This window comes from Petromyzon marinus, chromosome 8 (genome assembly GCF_048934315.1).
Source record: "Petromyzon marinus isolate PM22_M1 ecotype Great Lakes invasive population chromosome 8, UKy_Petmar_22M1.pri1.0, whole genome shotgun sequence".
NCBI classification, from domain to species: Eukaryota; Metazoa; Chordata; class Hyperoartia; order Petromyzontiformes; family Petromyzontidae; genus Petromyzon; species Petromyzon marinus.
In genome coordinates, this window is record NC_133674.1 from 8,309,360 (window position 1) to 8,330,835 (window position 21,476).

At 51.1% G+C, this 21,476-nt stretch overlaps 1 protein-coding gene across 1 annotated transcript in view; it reads right to left on the reverse strand.

The window, feature by feature from the left end:
* The window catches only part of LOC116940189 (uncharacterized), a 267,752-nt gene that overhangs the window by 76,827 nt on the left and 169,449 nt on the right, over positions 1 to 21,476 (reverse strand). Inside the window, exons 11-21 of the mRNA XM_032949577.2 lie at positions 21,361 to 21,387; positions 20,666 to 20,692; positions 16,245 to 16,271; positions 14,425 to 14,451; positions 12,251 to 12,313; positions 9,844 to 9,915; positions 8,104 to 8,238; positions 6,704 to 6,739; positions 5,177 to 5,203; positions 4,976 to 5,020; positions 3,569 to 3,604 (exon numbers count right to left, since the gene is read on the reverse strand). Of these exons, the coding sequence (XP_032805468.1) occupies positions 3,569 to 3,604; positions 4,976 to 5,020; positions 5,177 to 5,203; positions 6,704 to 6,739; positions 8,104 to 8,238; positions 9,844 to 9,915; positions 12,251 to 12,313; positions 14,425 to 14,451; positions 16,245 to 16,271; positions 20,666 to 20,692; positions 21,361 to 21,387 (522 nt within the window). The remainder of the gene's footprint in view (positions 1 to 3,568; positions 3,605 to 4,975; positions 5,021 to 5,176; positions 5,204 to 6,703; positions 6,740 to 8,103; positions 8,239 to 9,843; positions 9,916 to 12,250; positions 12,314 to 14,424; positions 14,452 to 16,244; positions 16,272 to 20,665; positions 20,693 to 21,360; positions 21,388 to 21,476) is intronic.

The window sequence follows — 21,476 nt, forward strand, 5'->3', positions numbered from 1 at the left end:
TAAATCATCATCATCATCACGTGACATCTGGTCATCCTCGCGGCAGCGGCTTTTGGATGACCACCGAACAAACAAAGACGGTGACTACATCGCGAGCTTTCGGATGCGCTTCTGCGGCCGCCTGGAACGCTCTTCCTTCCGATATTAGGAAGCCACTGGAGCTATGCACTTTGAAATCGTAGATTGAAAACAATTTTTTGCACTGATTTTTATGTTTAATTTTTTTCTACTTTCCTCACACCTCCGAGAAGCACGGTAGGTTACGTACGGTGCGAAAGAAGTTCAACATACATATATACTCTCAAACCTTTTATCCTGCATCTGTTTCACACCCGCTGCGTTTATCCTTCTGGCGTGACATTTCTACTATTTGTCAGCAGGAAAATTACGAGATTGTGGAGTCGCAAATGTATCAGTTTCAAGTGCCAAACATCCCTCTGGTAAATGTTGAATTAGAACACGTTCTGTAATTATCGACGATAAACTCAATCAGACTTATAGAGATACACTGCCACCGCCTTCCCCACGGCACCGTTCAGAAGATTTGCAGGAAACGTTCTGCTCACGGGAATGAGTTTCGTTTTTTGTTGTTTCAGGGGTCACATCTTGAGGGAATGCTGCCCACCGGGGTCAGTGTGGTGAGGACATGGGCGCGGGTGAGGTTAAGCGTTGAAAATGGCGAATCTGGGGCTTGCGGTCCGGCGACTTTCCCGGTGAGTTAAAGTAAATAAATCGCGGGTGATGGACTTGATGTTCGGCCAATCAATCAAACAAACTCGGTGCGTATAAAGTGTTTCTGTGCAGATTCGACGCTACGTAAATCCACATTGTATTGTGTTGGGAATAATGAGTTCAGACGGACAGCGCGTGCAGACTTCTGGTCGCCGTGACCTTACACAGGTCGTCAAATGTGTGCTATGTAGAAGGGCCATTGCCAGAAATCACCTCTTTTATATTTTCTTTTAAGGCCGCAGTGTTGTTGACGAATGCGTTGAGTTGGTTTTTTTGTGTTCATGGTTCGTGTGCGCTATCGCGAACGCAGCAGCATCACCAAATAATTTGTTTAATTTTACATTCATAGGCCACGTGAACGGTTGCTCATCACCATCGAATGCACAATGCCTTCAACTCAATAAACCCGCCTTTGTCCGAGCCGTCACCTCGATGAGCACCGGTCACGTGCTGGCAAGACATCATGTTTGCATTGCTCAAGGGAGCTCGCATGGCACCAGGAAACTCCAGTGGTCTCTCGCTGTACTTTCCACATCCTGATCAGTGTGGAGGGGGGGGGGTGGGGGTTGGGGGGGGGAGGCTCTACCTGCCCATACAGGTACAGCCGTGATTCCTGAAGTGGCGCGTTCATGGTCACACACGAAGATTGTAGAAACGGCGCTTGAATTGCGAGCCCTTCCCGCATCGCGCCGCAAAAAATCCGATCGATTTTGCCCCGACACGGTTTTTGCGGTGCGAGTGCTGGAACGTTTTTTCCCCGTTTTATTTTATTTTATTCCCCCAGAGGTCATTTCCCTTAAAAACAGAACCGAGTACCCGGGGACAGGCGCGCCTTGCTGCCCGTGGCGCTGAGCAAATAAACAAAGGCCTCAAGGCCCCAACCTCGATCGCATTCCCCTCCAGCCTCGCCGCCGCCGCCGAAGCTGCGCGCGGCGCTTATTCGTCGCGCTGTCAAATGCGCGTTCCCCCCCCCCTCCGACCTCTGAACTTAAGCATCGTATTTCTCGCTAAGATCAACAAGCGTTTAAATTAACGTGCTACCGTTCGCTGCTCGACACGCTGCGTTTCGGCGATCAGGTGCGGGGAACAGTGATCGGGCAGCAACGTTACAGCCGGGATTCATTAAAAGCCGCGGCGACACGCAGCGTAGGCGTACGCACAGTCCCGGCCCACGAACCCCGGGAATAAAAATCCCACACCTGGCACAAAAACCACATCCGGTACACCACTCGCTACGGCTGTGGCTGCAAGTCACGTGCCCGATCTAGTCTGTGAGTGACCTGGAAAACATTCAGTGACGAAGACCTGTGTACGAATGGTCATCGCGGCCAGAAGTTGCACGGAGCATTAAGTCACGCAAGCCGCTGTTTTGATCGCGTGTCCGAAAGGCTCCCCCCCCCCCCCCTTCTCCGTCTTTCGGGCGGCGGAATTTGTTTAAAGTAAAGAGCGATACGCAGGACCCCTTGATTTCAAGAGCTAGCGCTAATTGTCCCCCTGGCCAGCGGCCGATAATGACTAGCACCAGGCCGGTGCAGGGCCGCTCCGCGGAGACAGGCGCGCGAAACGTGTTTGCCATTACGGACAGGAGGCCTCCGTGGCAATCATCACGTCAGCGTTCCCTCGCGCGCTCCCAGCTACGGCTAACGAGCTCGGCCGTTTAGCCGAGCGCGGTCCGGACGGGGTGGGGTTTAAAATCCGCTAGACGGTGGCGGCACGGCCGGTGCCGACGAACTGTCACGGCTACGTGAGCTCTGTCTGCAATTGAGGTGGGGGGAGGTGGGGGGAGTCGTGCAGAAACTTAATAACCCACAGCATCTCATTGTCAATAAAGTGGGGCTGGTGCTGAGAGAGTGAATTATGAAAATCGTCATGTGACCACCTGGGTGGATAGGATACGATGAAAACCATCGAAAGTGGAAGCTGGCAGCGCGGGTTATCTTTAAAACGGCCCCCCGGTCAAACATACAACGTGCACTATTTTTGGTGTTTTTGCGCAATAATCAACAGTATTCTTGTTTACCGTCACTCCGCTCTGTGCCAATTGGCCCAATGTCAACAGAGTAATTTGTGCTACTACACGAACGCCACATGGCTCCGGCTCCAGCAGCTCGACAGCCCCCCCCCCCACCCACCGTAACCCCGCCCCGCCCCCACCTCATTGCATCCCAGTATCCGTGGACGCGTGCAGATGTATTAATCGGGTAACTTTGGGATAAGGCAGGATTTGCATATCTTTCATTACACACACCATGGCGATGATACTAAACGGTCATTCGTGAAAGTGGCCAAACATCGCAATGCAGGACCCTCAAGAAGATAAGTATTTAGACTCAAGTGAGGCTTTCCTCGATAAACAAATGGCATTACTGTGTTGTTATCATTATTATAATGGGCCAGTGCCCGGCCCCCACCAGACCAGGTTAGCTTGGCGAGTTGCATGGGCTGCGAGCGCCCATCTGATGACGAAGCCCACTGCCAGCAGGTTCCAGTTTCTCACTGTGACCTCTGTGGGTCTCTCTATGCGAGTCGAATGGTTTCTATACGAGAAGCCACCGGTTCCTCAGCGATCCATCTGCACGCCTCGGCATCTGAGGCTGGAAAACAACTCTGGAGCGGAGTTTGGTCGGCTCCTCAAACCTGGCCGCAAGAACCGCCGCTGCTCACACAGCGGGACTGATATTGCGATTGCTGGCAGGTATTTGTGCGTGTCAATGTTTGCCAACTTGTTTGAGATAACATTCGGCCTCGTGCTGCTGTAAAAAGAAGGGTGGGCAGTGAATGGACTCGGTTGTCACTTGCATGGCCTGCATGAGGCCCGAGTGCAATCTCCTCCTACCTTCCATCCCATCATGCCTGGCAGGCCGGACTCGCCCTGTGTGCGAGAAGACAACACCGAGCGTTCAAAAAGCTGAATACGTGCAACAAACACAGACACACACACAACAACTACAACTACGGCCACTAGGAGGGCCTCTCCAGTAAACATGCAACAACCATCGTTTGCCAACGTTGGTCCGACGTTACATATTTGCTGCGTCCCCACGCAGTGCGAGTCAGGGGGCCTATTTGACCATCCTTCACCTCGCGGGTCAGTGCAGGCTGGTGAAGGTGGGGGAGGTGGAGGGGGTGGAGGCACAGATGTCAGAGCACAGCACAGTACAACACCAAATTAGCTGCTGGGGTACGGGACGCACGTTGCGTCGTGCGGTTGAGCGCTGACACGTTTCCTGTGAAAAGGAGCTAATCCTGAGAGCGATCGGAACCAGATACAATCTTCTGCCCTCGTGCAAATATGCTTCATAATTCATATAACGGTTCTGCACCATTTGCTATTAAGCATTTTCCGTCTTATTTTCTTTGCTTTTTGCGGTCGCGGGAATTTCTGCTCCGCGGTAGCGGCCGGGCGCGGGAATCCGCGTCTGCCCGGCGGTGCCGAGCACAGGGCGACCGTTTTCCCCCCCGCCGCTCGTGATTAATGACCGAGCCCGTTCCGTCTCGCGAACGAATGAGAATAAAGCCAGAACTGCGTTTAAGTGTGACCCTCCGAGTGGCGTCTTGGTTACACAGAGCTCGGTGTGGAATCATGAAATGAATTACAGCCACCCGCAGCCTCTTTGTCGGTGTGTGTGAAGCCCAATCCGAGATTCGAGGACAGCGACAGAGAGATCCCTAAAGGGGGGATCGGGACATCTGGCCAATCGATCGTTCGGACAATGTCTCCATTTATCTACATCGGCCGAGCCATGTGCCTTGTGTCCTTTATTCGTAGGTACGGCATTGCGCAGCAGAGGGCAGTGTAGCAGATCCACTGTTGCACTGTTCTGCTATGCACCCACGTGTATACTTCCCAACTTCACAAAAAAGCCGCACCAACCAGCGCAAGGAAGCATCTTCAAACTTTCTCTACGATGCCCTCAAGTTTCAAGTTTATTTTGTTTAACCGGGCGAGAACTCAAGACACCAGTGACGAGTCTCACATGCAAGAGCGACCCCGGGTGACGAAAATTACGAAAGCAAAACAAATAAGGATGAAGTACAGCAGTGAAAGAAATAGAAACGAGCGCAAAAAAACAACTGTAACGTGAGAAATCTAAGATATTGCAAATCAACGTACGATAATTAAATTCCACGTAGCGCAAGTCAGCTCCGGCAGATCATCCAGAAGTGCATCGACAAAACTGTCCGTCACGTGCTCATGAATTGAATTATCAAATTATTTGACCGAGTTTGTGAAAGCACCGACCTTCTCTCCGGTCCTCCCCGGGAGGCCACCGTCTCCCTTCTCTCCCTGTGGACGATCGCAGACGAGAGGCGAAGCAGATGAGAGGCTCAGACGCCGAGGGGCGCACGGTCGCAAGCACAGCCGCCGCGAGAGCAAAGAAACCCGCGGAATGTAACGAGTTAAAAAAAAAGTGATGTAGAGAGAAAAGTCGTCGACGCTCACCTGAAGCCCTGGCAGCCCAGGTGAGCCCTGTGGAGTCAATAAAAAAATAACCAACAGCTTGATCTCTCCTTGACAGCCTTTTTATTTTTAATTCCTGGCTGCTACTGGCCTCACGACGATCGTAATAAATAAGTATGCGCATTAGCTCTAAGTAGGGATGTGATTCAACGGAGCTCGTGGAAATAGCCTGTTTTGTTCACAGAGCTCTCACTCTCAAACAAGTTACATATGGGCAGGGTATTTTACGCCATTATGGCCAAACAACAGATGGAATCGAAGAAAATAAACGAATACACTGTCGTGAACTGTCATGCACGAGTCAAAAATAAAATAAAACTCAACACATTCGGCAATAACACTGTGGCCTTCAAATAAAGGCAATATATAATAGGCGACGTTTCAGGCAATGTCCCTTATTCGCAGCACATGTTTTGTTGTTGTTGTTGTTGTTAATTGTGCTTGTGCACCACTACCAACGCAGCAGCATCATCACCAATTAAACTGTTCTACAAGTTAGAATCGGTACGCAATGATGACGAAACACTTCGTCGTCATTGCAAAGCGCACCGTTTTGACATGCATGCTCGTGACATGACCGTGACATCGCTGTCACGTGTCTTAATTCGTTAACGCCGTGATGTCACGCGAGTGCAAATTACGGAGCGCTTAATGACGGTGACATTAAAATCGCTTCGCCCCCCCCCCCCCCCCCGTTAACAACGCTTTTTCAAACTTCAAACATAAGACAGCCCGGTTAGAATATAAAATAAAATACGAGCAAAGATCAGGCACAAAACAGTGTTAAACTTCAAAGTCATATCCTAGGAAAATGAGGTGTTTTGGAAAGCAGCGCCAATCGCGGGGCAGGCTATTTAAAGGAGTCTAAATTGTGCTCGGGAGACCCGCGTGACTTATGAAGCGTCAATATTAATTACGTATGGGGCGGCAACCTCAATCCCAGGGCATACAGCGCACACATAGCTCATACAGGGTGTGTAATCTATTATTTTACTTTACCCAGGAAAGCCTCACCCGAGTCTCAAGACTCTTGTTGAGGAGGGTCCTGACAAGTTTTCACAATGGGGGGGGGGGGGGGATGTTTGCTGTATTGTAATCCCAATTGAATAGTTTGCCAGGTACATTTTTTTTGTTGCATTGGGATGTTATTGGCCAATATCGGTGACATTGTGTGTTGACTTATTTTTTGAGCTGTGGGGAGGAAACTGGAGAGCCCAGAGAAAAACCCCTTGCAGAACAGGGGGGGGGGGGGACATATACAAAAAGGTGCCCTAGCCGCGAATTGAACCCACTCAGTAAACCTGTCACTTTGGCCCAACGTTGGGCCAACGGTTCCAACCACACGCCAACGTTGGCCCAACGTTGGCATGTTTACTGGGCAGGTCCTTCTTGCCGCGAGGTGTTTCCACTGCGCCACCCTGTTCCCCCTTAGACAGAAGCCGCTTGACATTTGGGTTACGTCTTTAAGCGCAGAGGAACGCTCGCTCGCTCACTCGCTCGCTCACTCACCTTGGAGCCATCCTTGCCAGATTGACCGGGCTCACCCTGCCGAGGAACAGACACGAGCGACAAACTGCGTGAGCGGCTCAGCTCGGGCTGGGCCCGGCTAGCCAGGCCGATCGCACCTGCGATTAGCACGGTTGGCTACGTACGGTGCGTCATAAGTTCAACGTACCCATACGTACGTACGTGTATGTACGTGGGCAGCAGCGCACGGGGGCAACGTGCCCGGGCGCCGCATTCTCACGGCGTGACTCACTCAGGGGGCAACGCAGATCGAGCGAGGCGGAGAAAAGCTGATGTTACATAATTGTGCCTCGCCGGACACCGAGGGTGAGGTTTGTTGAGGGGGGCAATTATAAGAGAGGTGGCGGGGACGGTGCTGGTGGTGGTGGTTGTGGCCATTTCGGTGGAGCGTGGCGGGTTACAAGAGAGGGGCGTGCAGAGGGCAAGTGCTGTTAGCGAGCGCCTATCGAGGCCAGAATGGCGAACGGGGAGGGGGTGGTGGCGGGTGGCTGGGACAACAAAAAATAAAAAAAGAGCCGTGGAAAAAACCGACGTGCCGCGATTGAAAATCCCGATGAGAAGTTTTTCGCCGGCCAAGCGCGCAAAATTTCCGAGCGGATGTTTAAGATAATTTCCGGATTGATATTGGGGATGAGAGGGTGGGTGTTATTGCAGGGATAAAGGCGCTGGGGCACAGGTGGATAAGTGGGTCACGAACGCACGCACGCACACACACACGCGTGCACTCGCGCACTCGCAAAACACGCAGCGCAGATGTGGGGATGTGCTGCGTCCCTTGCACTGCCACACACACCGCACATACTCATGCATGTGCACGCTTTGCAGGTGACCACACCAATGCATAAACATTTATATGCATAGACAAGGAACTCGTGTTTAGCTGGCATGGTCCATCAAGGGGGTAAAGCACCTTGCCCGGTGGCCACCTTTGTCTCCCGAGTGTACATTTTCCACACTGTACCAGGTCAACCGAATGAAGGTTGAGGATAGCTTCAAATATCACTTGCCACTAACGCTAGCCGTGTTCGGGAGTTTAACTGCGACACAACAAAGACCCCCCGTATAGCCTTAACAGACTTTTGGAGCAAGTGGTCATAGCGAGCACCTTTGAAGGACAGCACAGCACATGAATTGGAGTGGTTGACCAGCACCATGCATGACTGTCTTTGTCTCCCTCGTGGCGATGTTTTTTTTACAACCGGACCAGGTACTCCTTTGAGGTTGAGTCGACCTAGGAGAGCCCAAAGACCAGTCCAGATAGTCACTGGCGATGGCCGCGAGCGGGAATAGAACTCGGGTAACTGGGTTCACAAGCACAGCGCGCTAACCGCTACACCACAACTCCCCGCAACTCCGACACACACACACACACACGCACTCACCGGCAGCCCCAAGGGGCCACGGGGTCCGTCTTTCCCCATATCGCCCGCCGGCCCTCTGGGTCCTGGCAGGCCGATGGGACCGATGGGGCCTGGAGGGCCGGGTGGTCCGGGCGGCCCAGCCTGGCCCTGGTCTCCCTGGGGACAGCAAGCCAAAGACGCGCTTGGTTGGCCGCTGCGTTCACGGCAGGCGGCTCTCTACGTCGAGTGGGTCGTGGGTGGAGGGAGGAGGCCGCGCGGTTTTGGCCACCGCCCTGCACCTCACGCAGGGTGCCACGGCCTAGAGGACCATGTGGGTTCTATTATTTAGAGTATTTGTCTGCTGTAAATTTCCACGTGATAAGCCACTTCGTTGAGCTTACATTTGTGGCCAAGTTGTTTCTGAAAAAGAGCTATATAGCTCAGTGGGCTTTACCTGGTATAATAAAAATAGTTTCGTTTATTATCCTCTCAGATGCGTTTTTCGGTACCGCGTGTTATGTCCGGCGGTTCGCCCCACGTGCTGGGAGCATCTTCGGTTCTTCATCTTCTTCAGGTTCCCAATTTACTAACGATGTTGTTAATATTTGACTAGTTCTAAGAAAACAATTAACCCTGCTCATCGTTCTTCACAAAATTACACCATTAACTCTCATCCACCACAAATATCGCAAACTTCTTCTTGTGCACGGATTGATAACAGCAGATTAATCATGCAAATTTGCTCTGGCAAAACACGAGTGACACAGCGACACAACGGCACATCATCATTATCATCATCATCGTCGAGAACCGAATACGAGCGCAGGTGGACACCGCAGCCCCGCCCCCACGTCGTACCCTGGAAGCAGACGGGCGCGTTAAAAGCCGCGGCTATCGCTGGAATCTCAGCAGCTACAGCTCGATGCTATCAGACCTTGGTTGTAATTACTCTTGAACCCATTCCTGGGCTGAAGGAGACAGGAGAATGGGTTTGTGATGATCCGTGTTTGGACAACTGGCTCGCGAGTTTAATTTTGCTCCGATCCTAAACGCGCGGTGCGGAGAAGGTCGGCGGCTTTGAAGGTCAGATTTTTGAAAGAAAAAAAGCCACATGGATAAGGAAGATGGGAAAACAAGAGGCGAGATTCGTGCAGCGCGGGTGCACCTGCAAGCACGCACATGCGCTTGCGCGCGTACATCTCCCTAAGGAGGTGCACGCGCACATCACATTAACACACACTCCTGCCGCATTGCCTCTCCGTATTATCCATACGGAGGCATGAAGAGTTTTGGTCTATGCCAGTAATGTCAATTTCATGACCGGATGGATGCTTCGTCCCAAAAGTGCAGGCCTGAGGCTCCTATCGTAGACATGCCTTTATTTAGTTAGTCATAACATCTGCTTATTGTTTCCCAATCCTCGCGATTACAACTGCCATTTCAACGCGCGCAACAAACCGGGGCAGCTCGCACGGTCCCGCCGATAGACTTGCGAGCTCTGAGCAGAACGGGGAGGCAAAATTTGGAGCGATGCGTCATCCGCCCGCTCTGCTCACGATCGCAGGACGGCGGACGGAGGCGGGCCGTGTGCTAGGGCCGACCGCGCATTTTGGCACGGGGCATTGGCGGGCGACGGAGCGCCCTCGGATCAGACGCCCGAGCGCTGAAGATCGCCGTCACAAATGGGCTGGAGGCATTGGTGCGGCGCGGGGTGGGGACGGGGGGGGGGGGCAGTGGAACGCGACCCCACGCACAGCTGATGGTGGGCACGCTGGAGTCTACCTTTATCAACCGCCGCTTAATAATGTGCTGGTCGGCCGCCAGAAAGTCGTAATTCGTTCGAGGAAACACCAGCTGAGAAGATGGAGGGTCGGTCACGCAGGCGAAAGGATTGGGGGGCACGGGCAGCACAGGGAGAGGAGAAAAACAGCAGAGGCAGGAGAGAGTCGGGAGAGGCAGAAGGTAAAGGGAGGTACAAAAATGACAGCCGTAAAGAGAGAGAGAGAGATGAAAAGCCTGTACTTGATAAACGTCACAATCGTCTGGAAATCGGAATCCAGGGGCGAAACAACAAACCCGCCTCTCAGTGTCGGCATTACCGTTACCTTTCCACATTCAGCGCTACCCACGCAGGTGCGTGTGATTACCGTCGGCACCTTAGACAAATCTTCGGGGAATATAAATTAGACGGTAATGTGCCGTGATTGATATCCCCTCAGTGTTGAGAGAGGCGGTGGGGGTGGGGGTGGAAAGCAGTTCCCACTTTTACAGAATTATGTTCGTTTCATATTTTCTCACCCCCCCCCCCCGCCCTCCTTTGCTGCCACGTGTATTTGGCAGGCGCGCGCGTTATTCACGCGCCTCCGCCATGGGGAGACCAAGAATGAGATGAAGAAGCGTGAGCAGGAGGACTGCCTCTTTAGTTTGCAAGCAATGTGTTCGATCTTTGCGGCGAGCAAAACTTTTCCTACTCCACACATCAATCTGGTCTCCAGCTTCCTCTTTAATTTCCGGGCGCCTGTATTCGTCTGTGTTTTGATTGGCTGCCCAGATTACCTGTGGATTCCGACTCCCGGGCTGTTTGAGCGCACAATCAGATTTGGCCAAGATGCTGATCACCTCAAGTTTAAAGTAGAGAAGACAAAGAGACTGGATCAACATAAAAAGTAGGCAGCAGTTTAGTAACCGCATGTTCAAAGCTCTCATAATTCTCCATGTCCGCGGCCAGATGTAAAAATCACGCTCGCCTCCGAGCGAAAGACAAGCGCAGTGATGTATTCCATGTACCCCTGTCCCGCCAATTATTCCTCTAATTAACGCCTCGCTGCTTGCAAAATGCAGCCAGTCAGACGGTCTGTCTGGCAAGACCTCCGTATGTCTGGTGATGGAACGAGCCGAGATCGCTGAGAGTGCAAGGGAGTGGGCAAAAAAAGTTACAATTCCCGAGAATAATAATTGTACAATTCCAACTGTGGCTTGCGTCGTTGTGATAGGGGACTGCCTCTTTAGTTTGCAAGGAATGTGCTCGATGTTTGCGGCGAGCAAACACGCAGGCCTCATTCTAAGGAGCTAGCCTCCTGACCCGAACGACAACGGCCTCTTCGCCAATATCTTGACCATCGCCCACTTCATTTGGTCTCCTGCCCAACGTCAACGGATCTCTTCATCGTCTGCCGTAGGCTTGGATGGGGAATTAAACCTCCGCCCGAGACAAGCTGGGCCAGTAAAGCCCCCTTGTTAAAACGAGGCAGAGCTCTGTCCGGGGCAGCTTGGCCGAGGCCGAGGTCATCAGTTTTCTTGGCAAACTCCCATTGTGCGCGTCTCGGATGGAACCCGAGATGGAACGGGGGGGGGGGGGGGGCGAAAGGGGCCACCGAGGCCGACCCCCTGCGCTGACAGGGTCCAGACAGAAATGGCTGGATTCCAACGACCACTTAAACACAGGTCACTGAGCTTTCGCCAAACGCGCAAATTTTGTCTGCCGCCCGGCCACCGCGATGTGGGTGGGTGGTAAAACGGAGGTGGATTTTGTCTTTTTCGATTCGTCAATTTGTAAAATGAATACGTTTTTTGGGGGGCCCAAAATTTGTTGCATGCAAGAATGGGGAAAATAGTTTGTAAATCCTATGGTACAATTTATGATGATCGTTTTGGCTTAGAAAATACATTACCAATGAAAAACTGGGTCATATTTGATTGAATTACAAATCGAAATTGCATAATTGCATTTTATTAATAGAAGCTATTGCCTCACACCTACCGCACTAAACGGGCAGACAGAATTACGGCGTAAAAGTGATGCCACAAGCAGCCCAAAAGAGTCTCAGACGGCTCGATTTTAAAACAATCAATTTTCCAAAGTGGCCAATCGGAGTGAGAGCGAGTCTATCGGCAGAAAAGAGAAAAAAATAAGCCACTGCTCAATCCTGCCCGCAATTTCCCAGTGTTTCTGAACGAACCAAGTAGCCAAATTTTATTGGGGAAAAATATCACTCAAAGGTGCTGCGAGTTGCTCTTGGCCCAGCCGCGGTGCCGTGACCTGTGCTTGCGCGGGGGGGGGGGGGGTGGTGGCTCCAGCCAAAGGTGTGTACGCTGTGTGGCCACGGCCACAGCCTGTGACGGCGCAGAATTTGGCACTTAAACCGTCCCATGACCAAACCTCCCCTCCCCGCCCCCCCGGAACACGGACCTTCATGTGGATCTGGTTACTGTGCAGAAGATGGCTGTGTGTGGGCGGCAACCCCGGTAAGCCCTGTCGCGTGACGCGACAAAGCCATGAGCAGGAGAGGGGATTGTGGGGTTGGGGGGGGGGGGAAACACATCACAACGCACAGCAAAACATGGGTGAGGCATGCAAACACACATCATCACACAGGCTTTGGTTGTTCATCACTGGGGCCCTCGGATTTTCCGTGATGTTTTCGTTATGCGTTTGCCTTTTTTGTTGTTGCTCACATTGGACATCGATTCATCACTTAAAATCCAGGTCCCTATTAATCACGTTAGAAAAAAAGGCAACTGTTCGTTAATTGTTAGGAAAAAAACTAAAGTTATGCAAGCTCAGACACAATTCATCAATACGTAATTCAATCACGAAGCAATATGTTCGGTCTAGGGCAACAAAGTATTTTCTGAGAAAAAAAACTGGTTTCATTTTTAAAGCCATGGCTCCTATGACTCCTTGATCAATTGACGGAATGTGGTTTGGAATTTTTTTTTTGCTCGGGCAGAAATTATTCAAGAACATCAAGAGCAGCTGCAGTTTGGGTCGAAGTCGGCTTTACACAGGCCTCAAGTGAACAGGATCCCGGTGGCCTTGGCCGACTGGGCCCTGTACCCTGCGACTGCCTGGGCCCTGTACCATGCATTGTCTCGGCCCCTTGCCCTTGCACAGTCTATGTACCGTGCCCACACACCTCCCCTGGGCGCTAGAGGCAGCGCTATCGTCTCGATCGCTTGTCGTGGGTGGCACGGGCGAGGTTCGCTCAGGAACGATTAAATCCAACACGGCCTACTGCACCGGTCACTCTGATCAAAGCCTCGCTCAAAGTCAAATTCTGCCCCACTAGCCGTAGGTGGCATTGTTTTGCAAAGTCGCTTTGAATTTTATTTTTGCCAAAAAGCTTTTTTTTTCTGCTTCTCCAAAATAAATGCTAGCAAAGCCAGTCATCAGTGTTCTGGCAGCCGTCAAGATCTGAGGGGCTGAGGCCGAAAGGGGCTAGAGGGTTCTTAAGTTGGGCGAGAGGTGATCGGATTTGAGGAGGGTCGACACACGATCACAATCCCTTCACCTCTGCACTGGCCCAGCCTTCATTTAAAGGGCCGCCCTCATTTAAGCCACGCTCGCGTTACAGATTTTCGGCCGGCAATGGCAGCAAAGGGCAGTTTTCCGATGCTACTTAGAGATTTTAAACAGAAACCTCATCTGTTTGTCTAGCCTAGGCATTTGGCTTAACCCGGGGCCATGAAGCGAACCTATTTGGGACAGCGAGCCAGACGGTTTACCGGTAAATGGATGTCCCTCGTTGTCTGGCCTTCTGGGAAGCTTTAATCTCTAATAAGGCTCCTTTTCATTTAGCATCAACCACCGCGCTGCAAACTATTTAAATTACGGAAACTGCATTTTTTTTCATAACGAGGTCATTATTGCGCACGTGAAACGTTTGCGTCGCTTCAGGGACGGTAAATAGTGAGAGGAATTGTGTAAGCAACAGCGGCATTTCAGCTCGGGCAAGTCCTGCGGCGGCACAGCGCAGATGCTGCTAAACCCAATTCCCCACGACGCCTTTGCGCGTCTGACTCGACCGCAAACAGCCACGGATGAGCGGTTGCCAGGGCCCGGCCACCAGACAAACTGCCACCGATCGGGTGGGGTGGGGGTGGACCTCTCCGGGGCCTCACCGCGGCAACCCGCGGGCTGCCCCTCTCTCTCTCTCTTTGTTTTGTGGAAATTTGGCAGCAAATTTGGAGAAAGAAAAAAATAAAATCCTCCGCGAGCCGCAGACAAGATCCACATGCGCGCGGCGTAATTGACGCCCGCTTCTGTTTGTTCTGGGCGCTCTGCTGGCTTCTGCCGCATTCCTCTTTTGCAGATTATGTCAGCAGCGAATTAAGTGACGGATCGGAATTCTCGCCGCCGCCACTTCTGGGCTGCACGAAATCAAACAAAATAGCAAGTGCAGTGGAGCCAAGCTCTCCGCCCCCCACCACCAACCCTCTCTCTGCTCACCCCACCAGAGCCGAAAGGAGGCAAGTTGAAATAGAAAAAAACAAACGGCTGTTATTTTAATGTTAGTATCTCGAGGCTCAAAAAGCCGTGCGTAATTAAAACAGCTGCGGGCCGGTGCCTCGATTCCACCTTACCCTCGCGCCCATGTCACCCTGGTCGCCCTGCAAAAGAAGGAGATCATTGTGTGAAGTGGTGGAAAACGACGGTCGGAGAGTAAAAATGCACATCAAAAGTGTGAGAAATATTTCGGTTTATTCGAAATCAAAATTGCCCCTTTTTTTGTTTGAAATTCGGTAACTTTCCATCGTTAAAAAAAACCTGATTTTTTTGATCTTAATTAACCGCTGCTGGCAGAGTGTTTTGCGATTCAGGCGTGAAGTTTTTGACAGTCGCATCATGATCGTAACCATGATTGGATGGAATCTGTCCCATGCGACACATTTCAACTTAAAGAAGTTATTCGCTGCGTCCGAAAAGCGACGCACTACCGCAATGATTAATTGTACTGTACATCTGTATTCATGTACAGTAGGGTGTCACGCAATATGCGTTTCAGCTTTCTGGGCCCACACCTCTCAAGTTGTTACTTTTGGTGTTAAAGTCAACAGCTGCATACGTCAGCCTACTCTGTCTCACATTTACAAGTTTCTCAGAACACAATCCCTTTCCTTCTCAGCATATGCGCTTATACCACAGGGTTCGGCAACTTGCGGCTCTTTAAGGACTCCTTTGGGACCTTTGTGACATTATTCATTAAGGACCGCGTCTCGTATTCACGTGCATTGCGGCTTTGAAATATAGATTTTCTTTTTACCGATTTCGAATTTTTTTACTCTTTTTGTCAATTTGGTTGCCGGTAGCCGGCTTATTACCATGCCTATACCTACTACAGACTGCACCGCATTTTTCGACTCCGTTGACCGGTGGTTTCGATTTAACAGCAAACGAATAAAACCAGGAGACCGTGATCTCGAAAATAGCAACCTTGAATTGGAACGTCACCCCCCTTCGAGTCGGTCCACTGCTGAATGAGAACTCTCCCAAAGCATTGTTGGCCGTGGAGGTCATTTGACCAAACTTCACCACACTGGTCACGATGTGGGTTGGTGAAGGCGGGGGAACATGCACGTGGGAGCATACGAGTACAGTAACAAAATTGTAGTTTGCTGCACTGCCCCTCTGCAGCACACGATGTGGCCCTGTAGCAGCCTAAAAACAACGTTTGTCCATCATAGTTACCCATCTAAGCACTATCCAGGCTCAACCATGCTTAGCTTCCAAGATCTGACGAGATGTTGGTGCGTCCCTGGTGATTTCGTGATGAGCGATGATTCATGAGGGGTCATTAATCAGCGTGCACAGGAAAATGCATTTGGATTTATTGGCACGGATACAATCTCCGCTGCATGTCTGCATCGGTTGTTTTTTGATCTGAAGGTGCTGATGACACCGGGGTCACGCGTCCCTGGATCACTGGCCAACCAATCAAGCGGGCAAGACTATTTTCGGGAGAGATTTTTTTTTTATAGAAATGATGTTGCGTTAGCGTGCACTTGGAGCTCATGGGGGATCGTATTGTATTACTTTCCTTTGAGGGCACCCGCGAGATCGTATGAATCTGACGTGACGGATGTGCGCCGGCTTAGAGCCTGCCGATGTGGAGTTCACACGTGAATAAATTTGGCGCAGAGCGCCCCCGGTGTCTGGCTTATGCGGCGGCAAAGATGAAAACATCAGGCCAGACGGATCATCGGCAAACTTTATACCCCAGCAGCTACCCCTTCAGATTTTTTTTTTAGAAATTAACAGATACATTTTTTTTTTATTTGACGGAATAAAAATTGTGCCAAGGGTGACCAGAAATGCACGTGTTCCCACGTGCACTCATGCGTGCACGGGGGGGGGGGGGGGGGGCGGCGGGGGGGGCTTGGAGGAGCCCAGGAGCAGTTCGTACCTTATCTCCTTTTGGACCAGCAGGGCCCTGCAAAGAAAAATAAAATTCAGACAAGCGGTCAAGCGCACACTTTGCTTTTCACTTGACCGTAGTTGCACAAGCAGCCACCCCCAACCTCGTGATCGCAGCCCCCCGTGTATGCGGCCAGGAGACCCTTTCCTCGACCGCCGAGGGATGAGAAATGCCAATCGTTTAGTGTCGCAATCGGTGCTAAAACACGAACCTTCGCGTCTCCCTTGATTTGCTTTCACCTAAAGGGCTGGCTGCAAAAATCCTGCTTTCCGTTCCAGCAAAATATTGGGCTGGCATTTAGAGCCGGCCACAACACGCTCTCCACGCTCAACATCTTAGGACAATTTTTAGCCGTAAGTAAATGCGATCGCATTCAATTTGACAAATTTAAACAAAACCGCACGGCTCCCAGCGCAACATCAAAGCTGCGTGCGTTTTTGCGCAAGTATGCGTTAAGTTTTTTTGAGCTCGAATTTCCCGTAAAGATACGAAACAGGCTCGAGGGGGTCGAGCGGGCCCCCAGGCGGCTGGAGTCCCACGGGGGGCCAGCGCTCAATGCCGGCGAGGGCTGTTGAGCCCCGGGGCAGCGGCCAGACCTCCGACACCAGCAGGCTCTCCCTGCGTTTCCCCCCCAGTGGGCCGGTGGGGCCAGACTGACGTCCAGCCAGACGTGGGCTTCATTTTGGCCAGGCTCGGCTCCATTCCGGCTTGTAATCGCTCGATAAATATTCCTCGCTAGTGCTGATGGCGCCATCGCGAGAGAGGCTCGGCCGTTCCGTGTGCGTTTTCCAAGTGCTGCTGGTTCCAAGCGTGCGCTGCATGGAAATGATGACCCCTTTTCCTTAGATTTTTTTTTATTTTTTAAATATTTTTATTTTCCTTAAATTTAATTTTTGCTGGGAAGTTTTTGCTGAAACGCACAAGTTAGATGCTCGGTCTCGTTTGTGTTGGGGGAAGAGGGGATTTCGAGAACTGGCGAGCTAGCGGATATTTTGGCCAGAGCAGATTTGATTGACCCGCGGTGGATTTTAGCCAGAACCTCGGGGTTACGCCCCCCGTGTCCGTCTGCTAGGAGATGAAGTGGAATGGCTACGGGTGGGGGGGGGGGGCGGCGATTGCGCTGACACCCATTTGTAAAGAGAAATCTATTCTACGGGCGACAAAGTTGAAAATGATGCGATCGCTGGTGTTTCCGATCGCGTATCCTATGTTGGGTGTTTAACAAACGTGACCGTAAAAGGTTTGAAAGTTTTGAGCGGTGTGGTGCAATGAAAGACGACGAGAAGTCAGCTGGACTTCTAGTAGAAAACCAGTGCCCTGGGTGTTGTAGAAAAAAGTTTGAGCTGCAATTTCTTGTCAGAAAACTGGATCACGGAGCAAATAATGGCCTACAAAATTGAGGTGATCGAGGGAAGGGAGGGGATGATTAAAAGAAAACGTGGAGAAAAGAGGCAGAAGATGTCTTGGATAAATGGTGCCAGAGCGATGCTTGGAATGACTGCGGTGAATGCGTCAAGGCTGGCACGAGATCATGAGAGATGTAGGCTGATTGTGCAAGATGCCACAACCACTCCGAACTCCGAGCAATCTGGACGATGATGACGATGATGATGATGTTTGCAGTCTTTCATTAATGCAACATTGTTTTGGATGCAAGCCGTGTGATGTTCCAACATGTTCCTTAATCCGTGTTGCAGGAATTCTGCAGGCACTTACATTTGCTCTGCAATGCTTTTCATCAAGCCGTTCATCAAGCCCGTATTGTATTTGCTCACTGGACCACTCCGTATTTGTTTGCCCTGCCCATTACGACTGTTTACTACCGCTGCCTAACGATAACAATACAGTGACAGAGTTGCGGGAATTTAAACGAATGGCTCTGGCAGAGCTGTGCTGTAAAGGGGTCACGAGGTCAGCTTTAAAGCCGACATTTGATGTGGGTTCTTGTTTCTTTCGAGAAAACAACATCATTAATTGCTTTTCGTCCCCCTTGATAATTATTTCTTTAACCCCCCCCCCCCAACAATTTCACCGTCTTTTTTTGGCCAACTTCAAGGGCTGGTGTTTGTGCGGGAGGCAACGTGTCGGGCCCCAAAAGGGCTCCGCTGGCACAGGGGGCATGGCTCGAGCCCAGATCTCACGTTTTCTTGCAAAACGATAATTGGCCGACCCTCAGACTCCCTAACCTTGACCCAACGCTCTGATACTCAGATCTGACATCGATGATGTTTGCCCAATGGCATTTTGCCCAATGACATTGAAATGGCTTGTTGTATGTATGTTGTACTTCTTTTGCACCGTACGTAGCCAACCGTGCTATTTGGAGTTGCGATTAGCACTGTTATTGACCAACCCGCACTTATCAGTGTGGTGAAGTATGGTCATACAACCCCCCCCCCCCCCCCATTACTGACACAGCTTGGGGAAGACTTCATCCAGCAGCGGGATTTTTTTAATGCCTGTAAATTATTAATTCTAGATTTGAAATGCGATGCAGTGAAAAAAATCCAAGCATAAAAAACACAGCCACCCAGCTGCAAACAGATATTCAGAGATTTAACAGTCCACTGCTGGATGAAGGCCTTCCGACACTCTGTCAGCCATGGGGTACAATAACAGGTTGAATATCACTGGCCACTAACATTAGCCGTGGCTGGTAGTCGAACTCAGGTGTTTAGGTTTGGAGCCCAATGCGCCAATAAGCACTGCGCCACCGTTTCACCCAATACACGAAGCAGATAACTGCTGCAAAATGCAAACGTACAGTATACAGTCACCAATTAACATACACACTCTCTCCTGTACGACTCAGGACAAGGCTGCGTGTAGAAGGGCACCTGAAACCGCACAGTGATGGACGCCCCACGACTGAGCCAAGACTGAGCCAGGGATGAGACATCACAGTTGAGCCGCGCGTCCAGATTTGGCTGGCGAGTTCTGAGCGCCATCGTCTCTGTGCCACCCACGGTGGCCGCTCGCCGGGCATCCGTCACCAGCGAGATCGGAAACCCAAAGCGGCTAAGAGCATCAGCGCCTCTGTCACGGCTCACGGAACCGGGGAGCGCGGCTCTAATCGTCGCCACCGCGCCGACAATCAACGCCAGGGCCCGCCACGATTTGTGTGTTTTTTACTTGCTTATGTATTACCGGAAGATGTTGAACTTTTTTTTTGCATACGTCCCTTGGGGGAAAAACAATTATTTGAGACCCAGAGGGATAGCGTGCTGCGTGTGGTGGTGGTGGGGGAGGGTTTGTCGTTGACCATTGTTACTATCGTGTTATTGTATACGGCACTGTTATTAGCCTGCCTCAAAGTGGTTACGGCAAAAGGTTGGCTTCGGCGCGTGACTCGGTGTGGCAGCGTTTGAAGTTGGTTTCTATCGAAGTCGTTTCCGCGAGTTTGCCAATTTTGAGCTCGATTCGTCATGTATTCTCCCATTGGCCGTCTCAACACAGCCTCGGGGCTGTGTAATGAGTGCACGGGGAACATGGGGGACATGGGGGACAAACTGAGAGATGCAGGGGCCACATCAAGGTCGAGGTGAAGAGTTCATCACGGCCAACATATGTATGTATGTTGAACTTCTTTCGCACCGTATGTGGACATCCATTGCTAATCAATCCCATAACTGTTGTGCAGTAAACACACTTGCAGTCTCATCATCAACACTGCCATCTGGCTTTAGATCTTTCCCTTGGTCCTCAATCACAGGGTGCCAATCCAATGCTCACATTGGTAACCTGCCCTCCTCTATTCTGCACACGTGTCCCTCCCATCACAACCCCTGCGCAATGCTTTCCCACCACGCTCTATTCCCAGCCTCCAAGTTGCTTAAGCCTTTCCTCCTCCGTTCCTCACACGTGTCTCACAGATTGTAACCTCATCTTTATGACTTCATCGACGTTTTCCTGCAACGTTCTATTCCAAACTGTCGACTTGTTTTTCGCGTATTCAAAGGGTAGATAGCATCGCTTCTTGTCGCTTTGTTAAAGTCCATCTTTTCTGAGCCATTTGTGCGGTGGACACAGGCACTATTACTCTTGCTTCAAAAAGTGGACCATGTGAGAGTGTAGGGGAAACCGGTCGTGGTGGTGGCGGTGGCAGCAGTGGCTGCGGTGACGGCGGTGGTGGCGGTGGCAGCGGTGGCTGTGACGGTGGTGGTGGCGGTGGTGGCGGTTGTGGCGGTGATGGTGGTGGTGGCGGTGACGGTTGTGGCGGTGGTGACGGTGGTGGTGGTGGTGGCGGTGGTGGCGGTGATGGCGGTGGTGGCGGCGGTTGTGGTGGTGGCGGTGATGGCGGTGGTGGCGGTGGTGGCGGTGGTGGCGGCAGTGACGGTGGTGGTGGCGGTAGTGGCGGTGGTGGTGGTGGTGGCGGCGGTAGCAACTGAGATGACTAAAAGACAACTCACAAGCTCTCCTTTGGTACCCGGCTGACCCTGCGAACATAAACAGCGGGGAAGGGGCTATGAATAATCACTCGAGGCATTGGAATATTTATGACAGAGCTGTAAATGAATCCAGCGAGATGCAGTTGCATGTAAGTGCTTAATAACTGTAAATTCCTCTTCTTTGCTTATACTTACTAATTTTTTTGTGAGTTTTAGTTTAAAAAAACAGTTTAAAATAGTCTAAGTACGGCAAAACATTTTTGAGAACGCTGCATATTTTATTGAGTATTCATAGTTTGAATACTTTTCATAATAAATCTACTACTGCCCTGCGTCAATCCACTGGTGGGTGAATGTCTCCCCCATGCCTTGGCGGTCAGTTTGACCATACTTCACCATGCGGGTCAGTACGGACTGGTGAAGAGGGTGGGGAGTTGGCAGTTTGGGGTTGGATGGGGGGTTTGGCAGCAACAGTTCAGATATCACTCGCCACTGATGTTAGCCGTGGCTGTGAATCGAACTTAGGTCGCCGGGGTTATCCAAGCCGAGTCCACTATACACACTGCGCCATCACAAACTCTAAAACAATCCTAGAATAAATACCGTAGATTTAATTCCGTTGTACAAAAGCCAGACCCTAAACACGCACGCCCATTACATTAACAATCGAAAGTTAAAACAATTATGCTTCTGTGCAGCCGAGATATTTGACGTACGTGCTTTCCATCCAGTCCAATTGGGCCCTAAAACAAACGACAAAGAGAGAGAGAGAGAAAACACAAACACACGCGAGAATTATAACGGGAAACGGAGGGCAGCGAAAAACACGACG